Here is a 19,630-nt window from a genome sequence, read left to right as displayed (position 1 = left end):
TATTAAGTTGTAAATTTGTATGGATCACTGCAGAAGAGCAGTTAGTCTTAGACTGAACAGATCAGTGAAACAAAAAATCAGTGTTTAAAATTGGCGGTATATAAAACTTTAAACCATCGCATTAATTTGCCATTCTGGCAGAAAGTATAAGAATAGCTACTGTCAGCTCCTGATGAAACAGCAGGCAGTACAATTCTGTTAAATTGCCCCTTTCTCTCTCCACATATGTTTATACTATTCGTGTGCTTTAAATAACACCTATTAAACTCAACCTTGTTGGGAAAAAGCTAGGGTAGTCTGTCCACTCAAATCAAAACCTATCATTCACTATGTAATTTTCTTCGGGAATAAAACATTTGTTCAGTCTAAGCGTTTTCAAAGACACCAAATCATGCTTTTTAACAAACTGCATTTGCTTTGTGAAGTTGGTTATTTTATAAAATTGGGCAGCGATGGTTTGGTTTCTTTTTATTTAAACACATGAATCCCTAGAGAACCCTCTCCCAGTGTTACTCAGATTTTGGATGTCAAAATGTGAAGGAGACCAAATGTAAAGGTGTCATGTTGGAATTTGAAACAGTGAACTCCAATTCCAAGTGTACTTAAAGGCATGTTACAGCTCAGGGTGTTTAAAAATGAGAAAAACAAAAGGTCCATAATGAAATCTGCACCCAGAATGTGCGTAACAAAAGATGCAATCGAATGTCCAATTCTGAGGTTTAGGTTTTGCCTGTCTTGATGAGAGATCTTTGTATAATAAGTGACAAGTATTCCTTGCTGGTTAAACTGGGCGGTGAGGGCAAGAAGGCTGTGATGGGATTGCAGCAATGTGTTTTGATGAGCGTTTCATAGACCTTCACACTGAGAAGAGGAACAGCTTGAAGGGTAGTCTTCTCCTGTGGGGGTGGACTTTGGGAGAGCTCAAAAGATAAATTAGTCAGGGGCAACTTCTAGTGGGGGAGGCTGGTCAAGGTCAGCGTGGGTGGTGCACAGGAAGCTCCACCCCCATGGGACTTACCCCATCAATGCTCTATCCAGAGAGCATACCTGTCTCTGTGAGTCACCAACAAGGTGTTGTCACCGAATTTAATCTCAACCCTACAAACTTGAGTGCCTGCTCCATATACTCCAATCACACCAGGAGGGAAATGGCTTCCCAGACTGTTTTCCTGGTTGCCAGTCCCATGAGGGGCAAGACAACCCCTCTAAGGTTGGGCATGTGGTGGCGACCAAATAGGCTGTCAAGGCACCAGTCACCTTTGTGGTCCTCGCAGGTGCCCACTCCCTAACAACCCACATCCTAACACCAATGGTGTGCCACTGTGGCCAGCCATGTCAATCCTGTTCTAGGAGGGCAGGGAACCTGACCTGGATTTCAGTCACCACCCATTCCCAGAGTAGTGCCATCATAAACCTCTTCTGGTGATGCTCACAAGGCATTACCAATCATCTGTTGGTTCGACTGCCTAGGGTACCCATTTCCCAATGCAAGAGAAGGAAATTGAGGGCCCCCTCATCTCCCAGCATAGCTAGGTGTTCACCTGACCACTGGTGCTATTGGTCCCCTCGCCTGGTTAGCCCCTTAGCAGAGTAGTCCCGGGACTCCATTATCTCTCAGTTGCTATATACATGCCCACCTGAGATCCCTCCATTTTCAGCTACCTCCCCATTTTGGAGGGTCGGCAGGGTACCCTTGTGGCACAACTAGGACCGTGTGGTCACTGATGAGTCTTGCAAAAGCCCAGACACAAAAGGGAGAGGATGTGTGTCACGAGACTCAGTTTCCTTATGGTAATCATCATCCATCCACACATACCCATCCCCTAACCATGTGTCAATTCCATCCCCCTGCTGGACAATTGACTTGGACTTTCCTTGGGTTAAGCTGCAAGCCAGACCAGCGAGCTACTTGCAGCTGCTGTGTTTCAATCAACTTGGAAGCTGCTTCCATGACTTTAATTTCTAGGTTGGTTTCATGCCTTTGGGCAATCTCCACCTTCTCTTGCAGTTCACAACAGTGATTTTGCAGGGATTCTTTCTCCCTATCTTTCTGTGCATCCTAATTACTTAACTCAGATGTGATATCCCACTGATGCCGAAGAAGGGCTATCAGTAACCGTAGGGCTGCCCCACAACTTCCCCCAGCCTCAGGAAACCCCAGTGACTCCAGGTGGGAGTCCAACCTGTCAACCCAATCGACTGGCATGGTGTGGCTTGCAAGCCACACCACCAAACAGGTGAACCCCTGATGGTCATCATTCCACCCAGAGATTTTATAATCTGACCCTGGGTCCCTTGTCTATCTGTGGGTCGCTTCTTGCAGCCCTGGTTAGTGAGCAGGTACATAATCACACATGCACTCAACAGCATGCCCACAAACACATTTGTTAATATAATCATCTACTCCCACATGGTTAAGACTACATGTGTGTCCAGCCAACACTCTTTGAATCCTGCTCACAGTCCAATTGTCGTGTTGGGAAGACTATCAGGTTCAGTGGGTTCACAGAGAGATGAGTCTGGATACATGTTACAATCACAGGCGATTTTAATGAACACACAGGAAACAAACAGAGAACATTAAATGGTACTCGATTATTATTTTGCTTAAGCAATGATATAGGAATTCATCTCACACCTAGGTTGAACTCCAACAATAGTTAACCTATACTTGACATGCTCTCATACTTGAGTACACACTACAATCAGGGAGTCTTACTCACTCCCGATTCCCTTTACCAGCAGGGGTGAGGCTCTCTGCAAGTATTAATCTATCACAATACTACAGCTCAGCTTCAGTGTAGTGCACACCTTACCCATGACACTTCCAGCGATGTCCACAGTTGCAACCTGGAGTGGAGTGATGTCCAGGGCTTGGACCACGAGACAGAGAGGAAGACGGTGCTGTATGTTGGTATTATATAAAGTGTTAATCTGTGCTTCCAGCCAATGGCAAGGTGTGTGCTAATGGGTGACCAGAATCCAACCTTGATTATCAGGAAGTCAGGTGAAATGACTTCCAAATAAATTTCAGAAAGGGAGGACACATGACCACCCACAATACACATATTCCAGACAGCCAGGGAGGCCACGTTTCCTCCACACAGAACACAAGGCAGATCCAGAGGCACCCATTAATCTGTTAAATCTTTAATAGAAACAATGATTTCATCAAAGTAAGGAGAAGATCAGGCTTAATTATTGCCATGTTGCGATGTTTTTGCATCATAAGTTAATCATGCATCCTAAATTGTAAGTATCAGCTTTGTTGAAAGCCTGAAAAATTAAAATTATCCGCAAATGGGATCACAGCTAATGTACATGTCTCTAAGGATGTTCAAGTTAAATTGTATTTTGGAAATTTAGGTCAAAGTATAATATTTTATGTGAGCTTTTTCCAGTTCCACTTTGTTACAAAAGCATCAACCTCCCCAACATCTAATCTTAATTTTTGCATCCAAATGAAAATCCACACAAACAAAATTTATAAAATACTTGAAAATATCTAGATTTACCACACTTCTCAACTCTTTGGTACAATGTTTGAGATTCTGACATGTTTTTGTTATACTTACTCCATTTTTGTAATATATATTTAGATCCAGATTAGAGTTGTAAGACAGCAAATATTTCAGATGTAAAATAATGGTGTGATCAAAACTTTAAATACACTGGACAATGAAGATTTTGCTTCCTGAACACTTTTGGGTGCATTTTATAGATTCTGGGCTGCTGATCACAAGAATCACCTTAAAATATTCCTATCATGTACCATTGTTTAGATATAACCTATTTTTGTGATTTGCTGTTGTATTTTAAGTCTACTAGTATATTGCCCACAAAGCTTTTTGTTTTCTCATTGAAAATTCATTTTCTGCATTTACACTTAAACTTCTTCCCTGCTGATCTTGGTGCAGTCAGTGACGAGCCTGGTGAAAGGTTTCACCAGGACATTGTGGCCATGGAGAAGCAATATCAGGGCAACTGGAATCCATCAATGCTGGCCAATTATTGTTGGATAATTGTTGGGCATCATCTGCTGAATACAAATGAAACACTATGAGGTCAGTTGAACTAGTATAATGTGTCAGCTTCATTGTCTGATTAAACATGCTTAATTCAATAAAAGTTAATTTAATGTTTCTCAAACTTCCTACATCATGCAGCAAATTTGAAATGATCTTTGTGTTCACCTTGAAGTTGTTTATCATTATCCCAATTTTTTTTTTCAGGAAGCAAGCCTTTTGAAAAAAAAATGTTCTGTATTATTTGTGCTGGGATAAGTTCTTCAAGTTTAGCAAATTTATAAAAAAAATTAATAGAAGCTGAAAATGATTGATAAAATAGCATTAATGTTTATTTAACTGAGAAAAGGTCTTCCCTTTATCAGCTGTGTGGGCAAGTGCATGCCTAAGGATCAGGAATGTTCCTCTTCAATTCTTGGTCTACTCTTCAGTTGAGCACAAAAAAATGGCAGCACTGCAGGAGTGGCCCTGTGAAGAGGTGATACATTGCTCCTCTGCAGGGTTCTACCGCCCAGTCCAACTACCAACGGCTCCGTACAGACTTTAAATGACCTGTTAAAGGAGCTGATGGTGATTTATTTAACAATACTGCATCAGCTGGGTCTTGGCCCAAGATGGTGGCACCTGTGTTTGGCAGGAGCCTTGAGGAGTTGTAGACTTTAGGGAAGCAAAGGACTGGCTTAGGGCACCAGAAAGAGGGGAGACCATCCCCTGTTTGAGGAGACTGCCCATGAGACAATGACCACGGCGGTGAACCAGTGAGGGGCTTTGCAGCTGAAGAATACACATGCGATGTGCTGTTGATGACTCAAGGTGAGGAACTCATGCAGGCAGGCTGAGGTCTGCTGGCACCTGCAGTCAAAGGACTTACACCAGGCTGTGGACTGGTGGAAAATGGCTGAAGAGGTACCAGGTATCAGTACCAAAATGCCAAAGGGTGCTGAAGGCTTCCTGATTGTTTCAGAGGTTTGGAACAGGAGCTCAGGTTACTGATGATTTGGACTGGAGTCTGTAGGAACACTGGAAGGGAATCCATGGACACTTGGTGATTTTGGGGGGACTCTCTTATGCTTTTTTTTCTCTGACTACAAGGGGTGGTGGGCAATTTCTGCTGATGGTGAATCTATCTGCCTTACTGCAGTCTAAAACAAATATTACACCTGTTTTATAACATGATAATAAAGGAATCTTGAAAATGTGAGCCAGTTGAAATTCCAAAAGCCTCAACTTGAAGAATAGCTGTGACTTAAATGTTTAAACATTATGTGTGAGGCTCTTCAAGTCACACTGAAAATGTGAAAATATTTAAATGTGTTAAAATGAAGCAAAATGAGAATGCAGCTTGGGTGTCAAAATGTCCAAAGTAAAATATTTCACCGGAGTTCAGGCAATGGACAGGCATAAGAGAGGAGCTGGAAGACTATGACATTTGCCTCCATCACAGAAGAAAGTAATGAAAAAAATTCCAAAGTTAGTTTCTATAAAAGATTTGAGGGGTTGCAAAACATGCTTTGATGACAGACTTACAGGAATTTTAAACATTTAGTGACCATGTGTGATATTGAGGGGAGTTGAAGATATTGAAAATAATCAGTCCAGTTTTAAATTCCAGACATAGCTGTATTTCATGTCACAATTAGGGAATGTATTTCAACAATGAACATTCTTTTTAAAACCAAATGCAATATTTTGCATTTCAAAACTGCATTTATATTTAAGAGATCCCATGTGGCTTATAAATTTATTTTATGAATGTACAAAATTTCACTACCTGAGGTAAGAACATAGGAAAATCAGACTATTGTAGCTGCTGCTACAACACAGAAAGCACGCCACTGAACTTGGTGGGGTTTCCAGTAGAACTGTTTATTTGAATTTCATACATGCCCCTTTAAGGTCAACAGGAGTTCTGCCCCGCGCAGAGGCCCAAGGCGCGTGCTGTGGCCTAAGCCACGAGGCAATGAGCAAGCCCCGATGGCGCCATCTTCTGCAGCTGTCACACCACCACAGCGGTACAAATGGGGCTAGTTCACTTACAGAGATGGCACCGCTACACAACCCCCTCCAGAACCGGCTTACGCGTCCCACCACTTGGGCGACCGGCCCCTCCATCTAGGTTAAGTCATCTACACGAGCTGGTTTAAGCCCACATGCACCAGCTCCAGTCGGTCGACTGTGAAAAGTTCCTCCCTCCCCAATGTCCAGAGTGAAAGTCTTTCCCGATCGATGGAGGACCTTGTACGGGCCCTCATACGGGCACTGCAGGGGGGCCGGGTGTGGGCCACGTGGACGAACAGCTCTTTGGGGATGTTCGTCGGGTGCTTGCCATGGTGGGTCAGTGGTGGGGGTGCCAGTGAGCTGAGCTCGTTGCGGAGGTCTGCGAGAAGGGTCAGAGACTCACCTCTGGGTTTGGCACCTGTTCTGAACAACTCCCCTGGCAGCGACAGCAGTGCACTGTAGACGGGTTCCGCGGATGAAGCCTGGAGGTCTTCTTTTGGAGCCGTTCTAATGCCAAACAGGACCCACGGCAGCTCGTCTGTCCAGTTGGGTCCTTTTAGCCACGTCATGAGAGCTGCCTTGAGGTGTTGGTGGAAAATTTCTATGAGTCCATTCACTTAGGGATGGTAGGCCGTGGTGTGGTGGGGTTTGATCCCCAAGAGGGTTGTCAGTTGTGTCCAGAGGGCTGAGGTGAACTGGGCACCTCTATTGCTGGTCTTGTGGGCTAGTACGCCGAAATGGAAACCCAGTTAGCGAGCAGGGCTCTGGCACAGGACTTGGCGTAAGTGTCCCTGATGGGGATGGCTTCCTAATGGTGCAGTTCTCATGATGGCCAATAGGAACTTCCAGCGGTATTTATCCTACCTGAGGTGTACCTGAACAGTCCAGGTGCCAAAGGTAATTATGTCAGTGCTGATCACTGCCCGCATGGTGGGGCCTCGTGCTCTCGTGGGGGTCTCAAGAGGACTTAAGTATTACAAAGGGGGCACCATGCTCAACTCTACTCCAGTGTCCACCAGGAAACGCCATCTGTTGGTCTTATCCACCACGTGTAAGATGCTGTTCATGTGGCCAGCAGTTGCAGCCATCAGCAGCGGCTGGCCTGGTTGATTCCCTGGTATGACCAGGGTTGGCAGCATTTGTGGGCTTGTGCTCCCAGCATTGGTGATAGAAGCACCAGGTCGACTGGTGCTCCTCCGTCTTCTGTCTGCGGGCGGGCTGTGATCAGCTGGGTCCAGGGCGGGCAACCTGGTTTATGGTAGCCTCGTTCTCGTTTAGTTCGCTACAACACGTTGGCGTGGGCTGTGACCTTCCTGGGGTTCGAGAAATCCTTGTCCGCTAGTAGGAAATGGATGTCTTCCAGCATTTATTCGAGGAAGGCTTTCTCAAACATCAGGCAGGGTTTGTGACCTGCCAGTGCGAGCATCTCATCCATTAAGGTGGACGGGGCTCTGTCCCCAGGCTGAAAAGGTGAATCAGCCTGGCCGCGCGCTGCCGACAGGAGACCAAAGGTGCTGAGGAGGAGGGTTTTGAGGGCGATATACTTGCTCACCTCAGGAGGATCATGGATCAGGTCGTCCACTCTGGCCGCAGTTTCCTCATCGAGGACACTCACCACATTGTAGAACATGTCCGAGGTGATCTGACTAAGTCGAAACTGAGCCTCCGCCTGCCTGAACCACATCCAAAGTTGTGGGGGGGGGGGGGGGGTGGTGAGTTTCAGAGAAAGCGCTAATCACTGATGAATTAATGTTGGGAGACCAGATAATGTCTGGGATCTGCGGGGTCACCAATGTAGCGGCTGCTACAGCACAGAAAGCACACCACTGAACTCGGTGGGGTTTCCAGTAGAACTGTTTATTTGAATTTCGTGCACGCCCCTTTAAGGCCAAGGGAAGTTCCACCCCGCGCAGCAGTGATGTCATCACTTGGCCCAGGGTGTGAGCTGTGGCCTAAGCCACAAGGCAACGAGCAAGCCCTGACGGCGCCATCTTCTGCAGCTGCCCCACCAGTGCAGCGGTACAAACGGGGCTGGTTCACTTACAGAGATGTGTGCCGCCACACTATAACATTTATTGTAAAAGTAATAAACAAGATTATAAACAAACATTGCGGGGTACATAGGAATATCATGCCTTGAGAAATTATTTTTAAAAAATTCTTTGTAATACTTAACTCTTTCTAATGGCTTTAAAAATGGTCTCACATCACAATGGTGATTGGTCACTTATTGGCTGGTAGGCAAGAATCCATGGCTTAAATAGCCAGCAGGAGGTGCAAATGCAGTAATCTACACCCAGGAAGATTGGTGCATTTAGAAAGCTGGTGTCCAGATTCCATGCTTGAAACAAGTGGAGACACACGAGCCTAATGTCTGTTAAAATCTTCATAGTGAAAAATTAGGATGACTCTAACAGAGTTCAACTGATTATCAACCCAGCAGTCTACCCTTAATGAAGAAAAAATTTCTAATAAGAGAGGATGCAGGGTAGAAAATCAAAATGATATGTCATTTAATTCTTGTGTTAGGCGGGACATTTGAATGTGAACCAATTGCACACTGAATAGTGTTACAAGCCCAGAGGATCCCAAAACCCAGCAGCGATATTCACCAAGACAAATGGTTACTTAAACAAAAGTTGCTTTGGAGGAGTCATGTGATGGAGTAGTGGCTGGTAGGAGAATACCAGCCCTCTCCAGAAAAGAAGAAAAAAAGTGAAAATGCAAAGCTCAAGAAACACAAAACACAACAAATAAAAGATAAAGATGTGGAGAAAAGAAAGAAAATGGCACCTAAGAAGGAAAAACTAAAAACAACAGGAAAAAAAGGAAAGATGGCATAAGAGAAAGGAGAAGGCCTTACCTGCTTGAAGAAGCAGGGACCTGCTGTGGACAGAGAAGCCCGCTCCCCGAGGTTAGTGGTGACCCCGCAGGGTTGCGACCTCCTGACCGCGGGACTGTAAAAATGGCTCACTGAGCCAAACAGTGGTGCGCAATGCGGACAACAAAGAAAAGGAAAACACCAACGGGATGGGGGCCCAGCTATGGAGTGAACTTACACAGTGCAACCAGCTGAGAGATACCCGACAGCAGGGCCCTCAGCTGGAAGAGGAAAAGGGAGTGATAAGAAAGAAAAACAGCAACAGGAAGTCCAATAGATAACTAGCCCAGAAGAAAAGGACCCAACATCAAGAAGCCATGAAAAAAAAACACCCAACAAACTGAGACAAGCAGCTCAACAAGAAAGTCAGAAGAGACACAGATACAAGGAAGAGAAGTAGAAGACACAAACACAGATGCAGACACAGAAGAAGAAAACCAAGCTCAGCACGGAGGAATAAAAGGTAAAATAGATGGACAGTACATAGATTTTTAAAAATTTCAAGAACAAATGAAAGCATTAAAAGAACGGTTGACACTAGAATTTAGTGAAATGAAAAGTACAGAAGAAAAAGTGAGTAGAATAGAGCTGGTCATGACAGAAGTAGGGAAAAGATTAGAAAATGTGGAAGAACGAGAACTGGCTGTAGAAATGGAAGTGAACGACTTAAAAAGAAAATTGGAAGAAAGTGACAAAAAAAATTAAAGAGTCACAAGAGTTGTTAGCTCAGAGGATGGATATAATGGAAAACAATAGTAGGCGAAACAATATAAAGGGCCTAAAGGAAGATGAAGAAGGCACAAATATGAAAGAATTTATAAAAGAAGTAAGGGGGGAATAAAGAGGGGGAGCTTTGTTTTAATGTGAAGATAAGTCTTTTCTGGAGGGGATTGGGTGGGAGAGAATAACAGTCACTGCGAAATCAGTTAACACTTGCGAACGGGTTCGCAATCCGAATGGAGAGGGGAGTTGTGGTTGCCCGGCAAGGGACAAGGGGTGACTCAGAGAGGTGGGGGGGGGGGGGGGGAGACACTTGGGGTTAAGGGAATTTTGGATGTGGGAGTGGTTGAAGTATTTTATGTTTTATAAGTGTTGTCATACGTTGAGTTCAAAAAAGGAAAACTGAGAGATGAAAATAGGGAAAAGGGGAAAGGTGGTGGCGAGGAAGCAGAAATAAGGTGTAAACAGAGTATGAGATGGCTATGTTGAACTATATGACTATAAATATTAATGGAATACATAACCAAGTCAAAAGGAAGATCCTATTAAATTTACTGAAAAAAGAAAAAATAGATATAGCATTCGTGCAGGAAAAGCATCTAACTGAAGTGGAACATAATAAATTAAGGAGAGATGGGGTAGGGCACGTAACGGCAGCATCATATAATCCAAAAGCCAGAGGTGTAGCTATATTAATCAATCAAAATATACCATTCAAAATAGAGGAGGAAATAATAGATCTAGCAGGGAGAAATGTAATGATAAAGTGTCAGATATATTCAGAATTCTGGAATTTGCTCAATATATATGCACCTAATGAAGAGGATCAAAAGTTTATGCAAGATATTTTTTTGAAGATTGTAGATATGCAGGGGAATATTTTGATAGGAGGGGATTTTAACCTTAACTTGGACCCAAAGATGGATAAAACTGGACAAAAGACTAGCAAAAAGAACAAAGTAGCCAAATTTATGGTTAAATCAATGCAGGAAATGCAACTTTTGGATATATAGAGAAGGCAACACCCAAAGGAGAAGGAATACTCATATTATTCGAGTAGACATAAAACATACTCAAGGATTGGCCTGTTCCTGTTGTCAGCCCATATCCAAGGGAGAGTTAGGAAAACAGAATATAAAGCTAGATTGTTATCTGATCATTCACCCCTGTTATTAGCAATAGAACTGGAGGACATCCCACCAAGAACATATAGATGCAGATTAAACTCCATGCTACTTAAAAGACAGGAATTTAATTTACAGAATTTATTGAGTGCCAAATTAAAATGTACTTTGAAATAAATACGGAATCAGAGATTATGGGATCCAACGAAAGCCTTCATTAGAGGGCAGATAATAAGTTATGTAACTAAGATGAAAAAGGACTACAATCAGGAAAGAGAACAACTGGAAAAGGAAATAGTAAGTACAGAAAAAGAACTAGCAACAAGGGAAGATACAACAAAAAGAGAATTGGTGGACAAAAAAATAAAATACGAAACATTACAAACGTATAAGGTGGAGAAGAACATAATGAAAATAAAGCAGAAGATTAGATTGGATAATAATTTAGGCCACCTATACAAATTAAATTATCAGCCATTAATGAAGAAATTACAGGATGACTTAGTATATTGGAAAGAATTGCCACTAACACTGATAGAAAGGGTAAATTGCATTAAAATGAATATCTTCCTAAGGATACAATACCTATTTCAATTGTTACCAACTCCCTTAACAGAGAAATTCTTCAATGAACTAAAGAGAATAATAAGGAAAATCTTATGGAAAGGGGGGAAACTGAGAATAGTGCTAGATAAATTAACAGAATGGTACAAACAAGGTGGTTTGTAGCTACCAAACTTTAAAAATTATTATACAGCAGCACAATTAAGGTATCTATCAGACTTTTATCATACAAGGGAAAAACCAGATTGGACCAAGATAGAGCTATATAAAATAGGGGAGAAGGTACCAGAACATATACTTTATAAGTAGGATGAAAAACTGGTGCAATATAGAAGTTCACCAGTACTGCACCATTTACTCAACATATGGAAGAAGATTCATGTAGAAAGGGAAAAAAAAAACAAATGACCAACTACCAAAATTATTATTGATGCAAAAATCAACTAATCCCTTTCACAATAGATAACCTTTCCTTTAGAGAATGGGAGAGAAAAGGAATTAAAAGAATAGAAAATTGTTTTTTTGGGAAGTAATTTATTATCTTTTGAACAAATAAAGTACAAATATGGAATAACTCGTGGTACAATGTTTGCATACCACCAACTGAAATCCTACTTTAAGGACAAATTGGGAAGCAGCTTTGAATATGTGATTACAGAAACAGCGATAATAAAAAGATTTGTAACAAACATGTATATCAAGCTGCAAGATAAGGAAAATTATGAAATAAGCTATAAACCCAAACAAAAGTGGGGAAAAGGTCAAAACATAAAGATTAAAAAATGAAATATGGGAAAAAGTTATGCTCTGGAACTATGAGAAATATAATAAATATGAAGTTACGCATGATACAATATAATTGGTTACACAGGCTATATATATCACACCCCAAAAGTTAAATAAATGGGATCCAACATTATCAGATAGATGTTTTCACTGTAAGAAGGAAACGTGAACAACAGTACATGCAATTTGGGCATGTGAGAAAGTGAAAAAGTTTTGGGAAGATCTAAATCAGGTATTAAATAAAATCACAAAAAGCAACATACCAAAAAATCCAGAGATCTTTCTTCTAAGTAATATAAGAAGTAAAGAATTAGGCTTCAAACTGGATGAAGTGCAAAAAAGATTTATTATGATAGCCTTAGCTGTAGCAAAAAAATGTAAAATGTCAACTTGGAAATCAGAAGAGAGCCTGAGAGTACAGCAATGGTTCATAGAAAGGAATAAATGTATTCCATTGGAAAAAATAGCATATAATTTAAAAAATAAAGTCACATTATTTGAACAAATTTGGGAACCATACATGGAACACAACAGAGAGGGCCTACCACAGACCTCCACCCCCTAAAATGAAAGAATGAGAAGACGAAATGAACTGACCTAGTGTGTAAAAGTGGATGACACAATTTTCTTGTTTGTTTTCATTGTGTGATGACATTGTTTAATGGGGTTATTGTATTGTATATGTTGAACGTTTAATGTGTTTGGAGAGGGGTGGGAAGGAGGGAGGGGGAAAAAAAGGGAGAAAATGCCATTATGTATATTAAAGAGGGAAATGTTTGTGTGTATTTTGATTAATATGGTTCATAGTGTGAAATAAAAAAATTAGAAAAAAAACAAAAGTTGCTTTTAATTATCTTTAAACATGAAAACAGAATCACACTTTAACTTATCACTATTGACTTAACTAACCTAACTTAACCCCCTTCTAATTCTAAGTGCACGTGTATGTAATGTGTATAAGTTCAGAAAAGTTCTTTGGTTCACAGTCCAATCTCACTTCTCATTCCTCCAAGTTCATTGGTTGCAGACAATTCTTACACTGTGCTCAGAATTTAACATTTATAAAGTTCACCAGGCTTTGGTACTTGAAAGGTAAATGGTTACTGCTCAAGAAGGTTCTTGTCGGTTTTCAGATAGATTTGTTGTTCATTGGACACCCACAACTGATTCCTTTTTAATCAACCACTTCAGTGCCTTGCTGAAGAAACTTGCCCCATCAGGGTTTTCCATATAAACTCTTTCTTTCAGGTCACCACTGAGTTCCTTGTTGTTTCTCTTATTTCAAGTGGAACATTAGACAGCCAGTCCTTTCCTCTTGCATGAACCACAAGGACTTTGATCAGGCTGAACTAAGCACTCACAACCCATCTTCCAAATAGAGTTTTCCACAAGCTTACCAGCTTGTCCTGTTCCAGTCCCAGCTGCTGACTGTAAAACTGTTGAACTGATCATTGTGTGATGACATTGTTTAATGGGTTTATTGTATTGTATATGTTGAACGTTTAATGGATGTGGAGAGGGGTAGGAAGGAGGGAGGGGGAAAAAAAGGGGAGAAAATGCCACTATGCATATTAAAGAGGGAAATGTTTGTGTGTATTTTGATTAATATGGTTCAGTGTGAAATAAAAAAAATTTATAAAAAAACCAAAAGTTGCTTTCTCTCTGAGAAAAAACCTATTTTACTCTCTCTGCTTGCAAAAGCACATGACCCTCTTAGAACAGCAAGTTCCACTCCAAACAGTCTGTGGTTCCAACAAGTTCTTTCATCTATTGCCTTTTTGTAAACAACAATCCATTAGTGAAGTCTCTTGGGTATTCTCCAAAGTTTTGCAAAGGCTCTTGGCACCAACATGTTTAGCATGAGCAGAGCTCCAGTATTTTAAATAAGATCTGTTTTAAAGTGTTTGTATGTGACCTACACTTAACAAACCTGCCCCAATTGATCTCCCAAAAACATATCTATATACTGTCACAATAGTAAGGAACTGAAAATGTTGGTATTCTTTGCAAGGATGGTACCCATATAGTTAATTCATCTTGTTAGTTTGCTTTTGTCAGGAGGCTACAAGTATGAAAATGAACATTAAATCAAGATTTGAAAGAATCAAATAGGCAACAGAAAACAGGGTGACAAAATTTTATTCATACCTTCATTTTATCACCACATACCTAAAAAGTGCCAAATATTTATTGCCATTCATTTGATGAGAAGTATTACATTACTTTGCTTCAATAAAAGATGAAAGACTGGTGTTTAATGATTTTTCACCTCTAGGTGGGATTTTTTTGAAGAATCATTCTTATCAATAAAATAATCTGCCAATTCACTAAGTGCTTTATAACGGTGGGATATTGAGTTCTTCACTGGCTTTGGCATTTCTGCATATCTGGGGGGAGGAGGGGATGAAACAAAGATCATCAGTATGTATTTTTCCAAAAATCTCACTCAATATCTAATTACAAATTTAGAAGTAAACTACTGGCTTGAGAAACATTTAAGTACTTACGTCTGGTCAAAGTTGTCAGGCTGAAAACAAGGATCCCAACCAAAGTCTCTGGGTCCCCGAGGAGCAACTATTTTGCCCTAAATAACAAAAAGGGGTATTTAACCATTTTTGGGATTTATAAAAAACAACTTTCCCATTAATGTTCTTCTCATTCAAATCTGTCATCTGTGGCTTTGTGTCCACCAGAAAGGCCTGGAAGAGTCACTGGGCTGTTGCCACTTTACTCCTCCCTTCCTCCATTGGTGAAATTTCATAAACGTATATGCAAACCTGCCACAAGATTAGTGTCTCTATTTTGTCATGAACTACTTTATATTTTCCCAAATGTATTCTCACCTGAAGCTGGTGTGTGATAGGAAATGGGGAAGGTTTAAATTCCAGAGAATTTATTGAGGAGAGAATATACACTTCTGAGCTGGGCCACATCTTCAGAAATAAGCCAAATATATATACTTCCAAACACTATAATTTGATAGCAAAGGTAAGAAATATATTTTAATTTTTTTTTAAATTTAAAATTACAGCCTGATAACAGACCTTTCTGGCCCATGAGACTATGCCACCCAATTAACCTACAAACCCAATGTTTTTGCAGGGTGGGAGGAAGCCAGAGCACCCTGAGGAAGCCCTTGCAGTTCATGGGAAGAACATATAACTCCTTATAGACATGGCTGGATTCAAACCCATGTCGCTACCACGTAATAGTATTACGGTAACTGCAATATTAACAGTGCCGTCACAAATCTTTCTATTAGTTCTCCCAATCCTTTTTCCACTTCCAACTGGTAATTTGATAGCAAATGAAAACAGTATATCTTTCTGATAACTACCCCTGCTCCATTTTCCACTTCTATGTCCTTTTTTTCCCAAATTTTTTATTGTTTACAAAAACCCTTTACTCAAGGTATATTAATGATAACAAATCAAAATCATATATATATTACATATCAATTGAAAATTAGAGGCATGAACATAATTATTACATAACTTATTTCATTCAGGACATCAATTTCTATAATTATAACAATTAAGCAATTAAATCATAACTTGTACCATGTCCAAAAATAATACTGAATACAAAAATTATACAAAGAATACATGTAAAATTCCCTTATATAAGATATTTTATACTTCTTTGATGTGATCATGTTGTTCTATATGTCCATAGTTAAACCCCCTTTACTTGTTTATTTTAATAATAAAAAGGAAAAAAAAACTCCCTTTTAATCTACCACCTCCCTCTAAGCAAGATGATCTATATATATTGTAAATATAAATCAAATAACGACCCCCAGACACCAGGCAGGGAATCCCTGGAGCATCCACACCACTTAAATCCTCAAATTATGATAATAATTCATGAATAGGCCCCACATCTTATCAAATTTAGACTTTGCATCTTTATTAATATATCTAATTTTTTCCAACTTAAATAAGACATGATATCATGAAACCATTCAATGTGAGTGGGTGAAACATTATCTTATCACCTCATCAAAATTTCTTGTCTAGTTATCAACAAAGCAAAAGCTAAGATTTTCTTCTAGTTTGAGGACAGAGATAGATCCTCTACTAGAGAAAAACCAAATACAGCAATCAAAGGGCGTGGTCCTAATTTAATCTTAAAAATTCTTGATAAAGTTTGGAAAATCTCTTTCCAAAAATGTTCTCAGTTTGGACACTCCCAAAACATATAAATCAATGAATCGCCAATTTTTTTTAACATTGTTGCAATTTAAGGTGGTGCACAGAATACATATGTCTAAAGTTAAATTCTCATTTTTATCCTGATATGGATCCACTTCTATGTCAAGAAATAATACAAAGATGATTATAGAGCTGTCCAACCATCAAAACTTGAATTTTAATATCCTTCCAAGTTCTTTGCTGAGGTATCATGAGAGGTAAACTATCAACATAACTTCACTTTTTGCATCTTGGAGGGGTACAGGTGCTGTTCATCTTCAGCACTGAGTGCAAAAGCTGCTCAATTGTGTGGAGTCACTGCTCATTGTGTCCCTGGTCACTGTTTCTGAAAAGTGCCAAATGGCCATTGTCAAGAAAAAGAGAACCTTGCATTTCTGTTGTGCTTTCACAAACTGGTGAAAAGGTGACATGGTAAGGGTGACATGGTTAGTGCAACACTATTACAGTACCAGCAACCCATGTTCGAATCTAGCACTGTCTGCAAGGAGTTTGCACGTTTCCCTGTGTCTGTATGGGTGCTCCGGTTTCCTCCACAACTCTTCACCTTCCCCCCACCCCCCCCCCACCCCCCCCCCACCAAATGTACAGGGTTTGTAGGTTTTTAAAAAAAATGCTATCACTGTTTAAAATTAAAGTCAATTTATTCACAAGATAAATCTTCCTCAATATCTTCTAATTTTGGGGAAGTGATGCAGGCAAAATCCACAGGGTTAAGAGCTGTCCAATAAACATCGAGGTTTGGCACGTGATGTACTGTTTTACAAGGGGAATACAGGCCTTCTCACACTGTATCTTTACTAATACATACCAGAGTCTTTCCTCGAAACAGCTTCACTGGATCTTCTGGATTTCCTGTGCTGTATGCAAAGGTACAGAGTGCATAAGCTGATTTGTCTTCAAAGCCTGCCAACAGCTTATACAAACCTGGAAAGAGATGCACTTAAATAGTTAAAAATAGCAGTTATTGTCACAAAGTCGTATAGCATGGAAACAGGCCTTTTGACCCAACTTGCCCATGCCGACTAAAATGTCCCACTAGCTAGTCCCGCAGCCCTGCATTTAGCACGTATCACTCCATGACTATCCGTACATTTTTTTTTACTTCGAAGTTGTACTAGTATCTGCCTTAACCACCTCCTCCTACTGCCCAGTCCGTACATTCACCACCCTCTCTGCGGATATGGAGCTCCAAGTCTGCACTGCTCAGCTTTACACCAACTGGTGCATTTAAAGAGGAAGCAACAGTGTCACATACTTTCAGAGACATGCATTTGACCAACAATGAACTGTTGAGGCAAAGTCAATTGAAAACTTCCAGACTCAGCTGGATTTGTTAGTCAAGGGTATTAAGAGCCACTGAATCAGAGCAGGTACAATTGGATAGGGAAGCAGCCCTGATCTGAACGAACATTGCGACATACAAAGGGGCTGGACAATCTGGCACAGAATCAGCTTCATTATAACAAAACAGTAATAATCTTTTGGTACAAGGCCACGACTTCTGGAGTTAGGAGTCAGTCAAGACTGTTTCAATTATTTTACCATCAGTGTATGGGATTTGAGCCAATCTGTTCAGGCTCATTTCTGAGCAGCTGGAGTACTTGATTTGAATAATACCTCTTGAAAACTGTTACAAAGTTGTACAGCTCATTATTTTGAAATAGATCATCTCCCTCACTGTTGGAGGAGGATGTGGGTTGGCAAATTGTCTGGAAAAAAACGTACAGGGGTGGAAGAAAGGAGAAACTGAAAAAACACAACACTGTCTGTTGATATATTTTAGCCATATACTGTTATGTAATGAGCCTCTGGTTTAAGATTTTACTGCAGAGTTCAAGTGATGGTCTGAAAGACTTTATAAAGCTGCTTCAATGGACAGTTGGCTATTTCATAGGGAAATCTGAGATTTCTAACTCTCACACTCCCCACATTGGGAAGATTCATGAGTGTGAGATTATGCATCACCAGATTCAAGGACAAGTTCCTTTGTGTAATTATCAGACTCTTGAATGAACCTAACAAAATATTGTCTTTGCTCTGTTCATACTGATCTCTCTCCATAATTCTGCACACTGTGTGCAGTTCTGTCACCCAGCTTCATGAAGGATGTCATGAATTTGGAAATAGCATAGAAGAACCCCAACAGGATGTTGTCAGAATTTGAGGGCTTCAGCCTCCCTGGTCTAGGAGGCTGAACGGTGACATCACTCAGATCTCTACAATCATGAGAAGCACAGCCAGTCTTTGTTTTGTCCCCCCCCCCCAAACCCTGAATAAATGATTCCAGAACTAGAGGGCGCATGGGAGATTTAAGAAGGATCTTGGGGACAATTTTTTTCTGAATAAGATGAGACACATCTGGAACGAGATGTCAGAGGAAACCTTCAAAGTGGATACAATTATAACATTCGAAAGCCCCTTGGACAGATATATAGACAAGCAGTGTATGGGGAAAATGCAGGGAAATAGGATTTTCCCAGAAAGCTAATTCAATCAGCATGGATAAACTATAAGGAGCTATGACCCAAAGAGATTAACTTGGCAAAGAGAGACACTGAGCATCTTCCTGCAGGGGGAGAAGGAGAAATGGAACCTCTTGATATCCCAATACCCCCTACTTACCCAGGTTGACTACAGAGAGGTGCCAGAATGGGGCTATGCAAGAATATCTGGGCACTGCAACTGAGGAGGGAAGCAGTCCACTTAGACCATTCCGATATTCCAATTGCTCAAGTGCTACTCAAGCAGGAGCTGGGATTTAGCTGGCATCCACTTGTAAGCCCATAAGAAAAGAAAATTCTCTAACATAGATGCATGAATACAAGAAAACAGCTCAGCAACAGGGTTTGAGTAGTGGTTAGTACGCATGCTATTACAGTGTCAGCGATCCGGGTTTGATTCTGGCGCTATCTATAAGGAGTTTAGGTTCCATCTGTAACCTGCCTGGGCTTCCTCCAGATGCTTTGATTTCCTCCCACCCTCAAAAACATACAGGTTGCATCAGTTAATTGATGTATTTGAGCAGTACAGACTCATGGGTCAGAAGGGCCCATTATTGTGCTGTACCTCAAAATGAAAAAAAAACAAATGAAAACAAGAGTAGGAAACAAATGGGTCATTATAAGAGCAGGATGGAATGAGTATGACCAGGCTCATTGCCTGGATCCCAGCTATAAATAATTTACACCCTGCTGTGCGACATCTCCACTGGAGATGTACCCTCCGACTTCCGGAAGTGACATCATTGTGTTGCGGTGTCACTCTCCAGCCGGCTGGCCGCTACGCGGAAGTGAGGGCTCCTTGGCCCACACGTGGCGC

General features: G+C 40.9%; 1 protein-coding gene across 3 annotated transcripts in view; it reads right to left on the bottom strand.

Moving 5' to 3' along the window:
• Positions 1-14,220: 14,220 nt before the first annotated feature.
• The window catches only part of itpa (inosine triphosphatase (nucleoside triphosphate pyrophosphatase)), a 37,604-nt gene continuing 32,194 nt past the window's right edge, over positions 14,221-19,630 (bottom strand). For all 3 annotated transcript variants that reach the window (XM_069937741.1, XM_069937743.1, XM_069937742.1), the window contains 3 exons: positions 17,121-17,236; positions 14,606-14,682; positions 14,221-14,485 (listed from right to left, as the gene is read on the bottom strand). In XM_069937741.1, the coding sequence (XP_069793842.1) occupies positions 14,353-14,485; positions 14,606-14,682; positions 17,121-17,236 (326 nt within the window). In that variant the 3' untranslated portion in view covers positions 14,221-14,352. The remainder of the gene's footprint in view (positions 14,486-14,605; positions 14,683-17,120; positions 17,237-19,630) is intronic.

This window comes from Narcine bancroftii, chromosome 5, assembly GCF_036971445.1.
Source record: "Narcine bancroftii isolate sNarBan1 chromosome 5, sNarBan1.hap1, whole genome shotgun sequence".
In the NCBI taxonomy this organism is placed as follows: Eukaryota; Metazoa; Chordata; class Chondrichthyes; order Torpediniformes; family Narcinidae; genus Narcine; species Narcine bancroftii.
The sequence above is the reverse complement of the archived record's forward strand: the minus strand, read 5'-3'. Positions and strand labels throughout refer to the sequence as shown.